Source organism: Gracilinanus agilis, chromosome 1, assembly GCF_016433145.1.
Source record: "Gracilinanus agilis isolate LMUSP501 chromosome 1, AgileGrace, whole genome shotgun sequence".
Lineage (NCBI taxonomy): Eukaryota > Metazoa > Chordata > Mammalia > Didelphimorphia > Didelphidae > Gracilinanus > Gracilinanus agilis.
Window position 1 is genome coordinate 622,701,817 of NC_058130.1, and position 3,453 is coordinate 622,705,269.

A 3,453-nucleotide genomic window follows, 5' to 3' on the forward strand; every position below is an offset into this window, starting at 1 on the left:
ATTTAGGAAGACTAGGATGTATATGAAAGTAGAATGTAGTGTTAAAGTTGTGTTTTCAATTTTTCCAGCATATTAGTCTATTACTAATGAAAATTTAGGTATATCCAGTTGCCAAAGTCCCTCAGTATGTACATTGTTTTGACTTCTGGTGGGGAAATTTTCCATCTGAAATGCATATATTAGCTCCACGGCACTCCTGTTTGCCTCCATTTGAGTAACCTGTGCTTATTTGGTCTTGTGAACACCATTAATGTGTATATTAATGTGAGGGACCATTAATCTTTGAACAGAAGTTGTTAGACCTTTGGTGGTAATTAAGTCCACAATAATTATCATGGTAAAATATATAGAGGGGAAAGGGGAAAAAAAGGAAAAATAGGGACAAAATATCTAAATAGCTTGCTAATGGGGTGTTCAGAAAAAAAATTAGAGGAATGAACCAAAAGCCACTGAAGAATCAGTATAAAATTAAGAGGATAGGAAGAAGCAATGACCAAATAGGAATAAGAGAAGAAAAAAGTGGAACTAGGAAAAAGAAATGAGAAATGTGTAAAAGTATAAAATTAATAGCAAATATGAATCTGAATTATTAATAACCTGATTTGTTACATAAAATAGAACATTCAAGTTAAGTTCAAGAGACAATAGGCCAGTGATTTTCCTGTGAAGACTCTCAGGAGCAGAAGAAATAAAACTTGTATTTTTTATTCATTTAAGCTACACTTACATTTCTGGACTCTCTGCCTTTAGGAAAATGCCTAGACTTGTATAAAATCAAGCATTTTATTAATTTGCCTTCTCTTTCATTTCGACTGTAAGAATTTCTTCTTCTGAATTAGAGGAAGGGGTCATAGTGATGATAAGTGATGCTTTAGGGTTTTCTCTAGGTAGGATTGCCTTTGTTATTGGCTTGGATGCTTCTTCTTCTGTAACATTACATTTGGGCATATTCAGTGGTTTTTCTGGTGGTTCCTTTTCTTGGTTCTCTATTCCTTCGATTTTTTGTTCTTTTACCTCGATTTTTTTCTCCTTTTCCTGGGGAAAAAGTATTAGGCAGAATTAGCTCTGAAATCACAACCAAGGGTTCTCAACTTGAGTTGATCATTTGTTATCAAGGTTATCAAGGTCAAAGTCATCAAGGTTATAGCTTAGAAAAGGAATTTCCAAATTATTAGTCTTCTCCAGGGAAGAAAGTCTCTGCATGCAGAGAACTTTAACAAAGAACTTCTGATTTAAAATGAAGGATAGGATTGGGCCAGTGTATTTTTACATTTGCCAAAGGATTCTCCACTTCACTGCCGTTTAGATAGCAGAATTAATTAGGTTCAAAGCACTTATGACATGAGTTTCTTTTTCTATATGTACAAGCTGCTAAGAGAATGAAATAGAAATGGGAATCTCTCTCCGAGAGGACATTCCCTTTTCTTTGTCCCAGATGTGCTTGGCCAGATGCCACTGGATGCCCTAGAACTTGTTCAAGGGTTTTTAACCTGGGGTGCTAAATTTATTTAAAACATTTTTTGATAATTGATCATTTGGACACAATTGTTTTTATTTTGTAATCCTATGCAGCTAGGGTGGTACAGTGCCCTAATGCAGCCTAAAAACTTAATAGATAACCCTAGGCTTGCATTTAGCTGCTGTCTGACTCAGTTTCCTTATCTGTAAAATGGGGATAATAATAATACCTACCTCTTAGAGTTTTCATCAAATGACAATATTTATAAGTAATAAAGAATCCTCATAAAGCAGTTTGCAAACCTTAAAGTACTATGTAAGTGCTAGTCATAATATAAATGCTAAGTGGCAAAGTAGAATGCTAGGCTTGGAGTTCAGGAATTTATCTTCCTGAGTTCAAATCCTACTTAGACATAGTAGCTGTGTGACCCTGGGCAAGTCACTTAACTCTGTCTCAATTTCCTCATCTGTAAAATGAGTAGAAGAAGGAAATGACAAGTTACTCTAGTATCTTTGTCAAGAAAACTAGTTATGGGGGCAGCTGGATAGCTCAGTGGATTGAGAGCCAGGCCTAGAGACAGGAGGGTCCTAGGTTCAAATCTGGTCTCAGGCACGTCCCAGCTGTGTGACCCTGGGCAAGTCACTCGACCCCCATTGCCTACCCTTACCACTCTTCTGCCTTGGAGCCAATACACAGTATTGACTCCAAGATGGAAGGTAAGGGTTTAAAAAAAGAAAAAAAAAGAAAAGAAAACTAGTCAGATACAAAAGAATGATAATAACAAAAAGGTCATTATTTTGAGTTATTTAAATCAAAATTATTAAAATAATAAAAACATTCTGAGAAGAGGTCCATAGGCTTCACCAGACAGCCAAAGGAATCTACGACATAAAGATTAAGAATTCTCATTCTAGTTTCATTGCTACTAGTTACCTGTGTTTTTTTTTTTGTTTGTTTGTTTTGTTTTTTTTCAGGGATAGGCAGATTATTTTGTCCCTAACTTCTATGGTCTCCTCAATATCAGTCTCTATATGACGAATGGGTTGGACTTACTGATCTCCAAGATTCTTTTTTGTTATAGATCTATCTTTATTTCACCATCTTTCTGATGGCTCATTTAGAAAAATTTGGACTAGGTATAAATTCTTAGAGGTAGAAAGTGCAAATGAATGAAAGGACAAATCTGATTTCATTGGTGCAGAAAACTTGTAAATAAATGGAAAACAAGCTCTTATTAAGTGCCATGTGTTATTTCTCAGCTGTGCCTGACTCTTCAGGGACCCTCTATGGGGTTTTCTTGGCAAAGAAACTAGAGTGGTTTTCCATTTCCTTCTGCCATGGCTGAAGGCAATCAGACTAGGGGAATTGCCCATAGTCATGCAGCTAGTGAGTGACCTGAGGCTGGATTTGGACTCAGGTCTTCCTAATTCAGGTGCAGGGCTCTATCATGGAGCCACTTTGCTGCCTCCTTCTATGCCATGTACTGTGCTAACTAAACTCTGAGAATGTGGATTCCAAAGCTAGGCAGTCCTTTCCCTCTAGGATCCTCCATTTTAATAGGGAGAAACAACACAAGGGATTGGGGATTAAGTATTTGCCTTGGAGTCAAGGAGATATGAATTCTAGTCCTGCCTGATCCACATTAGCTGTGGAATCTTGACCAAGTCACTTCTTAGTATCTAGAACAACTCTCCAAGACTATAGGTTGAAGAATAGATTCTGATCTGCATTGGTAGACAATAAAAAAATCAACAACTGGGAGTTCTCTGCACCAATGAAATCATAGATTTGTCCTTTTTGCTCCCTCCAAATATACACAGACATATTTTTTTTGGAAGGGAAGAGGGTCTTTATGGAACACTTAAGCCTAGAATATTGCTCTAATGTTGAATTAATAATCTTTCGTTTTAGAGTTGCCTGGAGGCACAGAGAGATCTCCTCTCCTCTCCTCTCCTCTCCTCTCCTCTCCTCTCCTCTCCTCTCCTCTCCTCTCC

The 3,453-nt window shown here is 37.1% G+C and overlaps 1 protein-coding gene across 1 annotated transcript in view; it reads right to left on the minus strand.

Moving 5' to 3' along the window:
- Positions 1–746: 746 nt before the first annotated feature.
- CNGB3 (cyclic nucleotide gated channel subunit beta 3) overlaps positions 747–3,453 on the minus strand; it is a 171,208-nt gene continuing 168,501 nt past the window's right edge. The window contains exon 17 of the mRNA XM_044683791.1: positions 747–1,035. Within this exon, the coding sequence (XP_044539726.1) occupies positions 787–1,035 (249 nt within the window). The 3' untranslated portion in view covers positions 747–786. The remainder of the gene's footprint in view (positions 1,036–3,453) is intronic.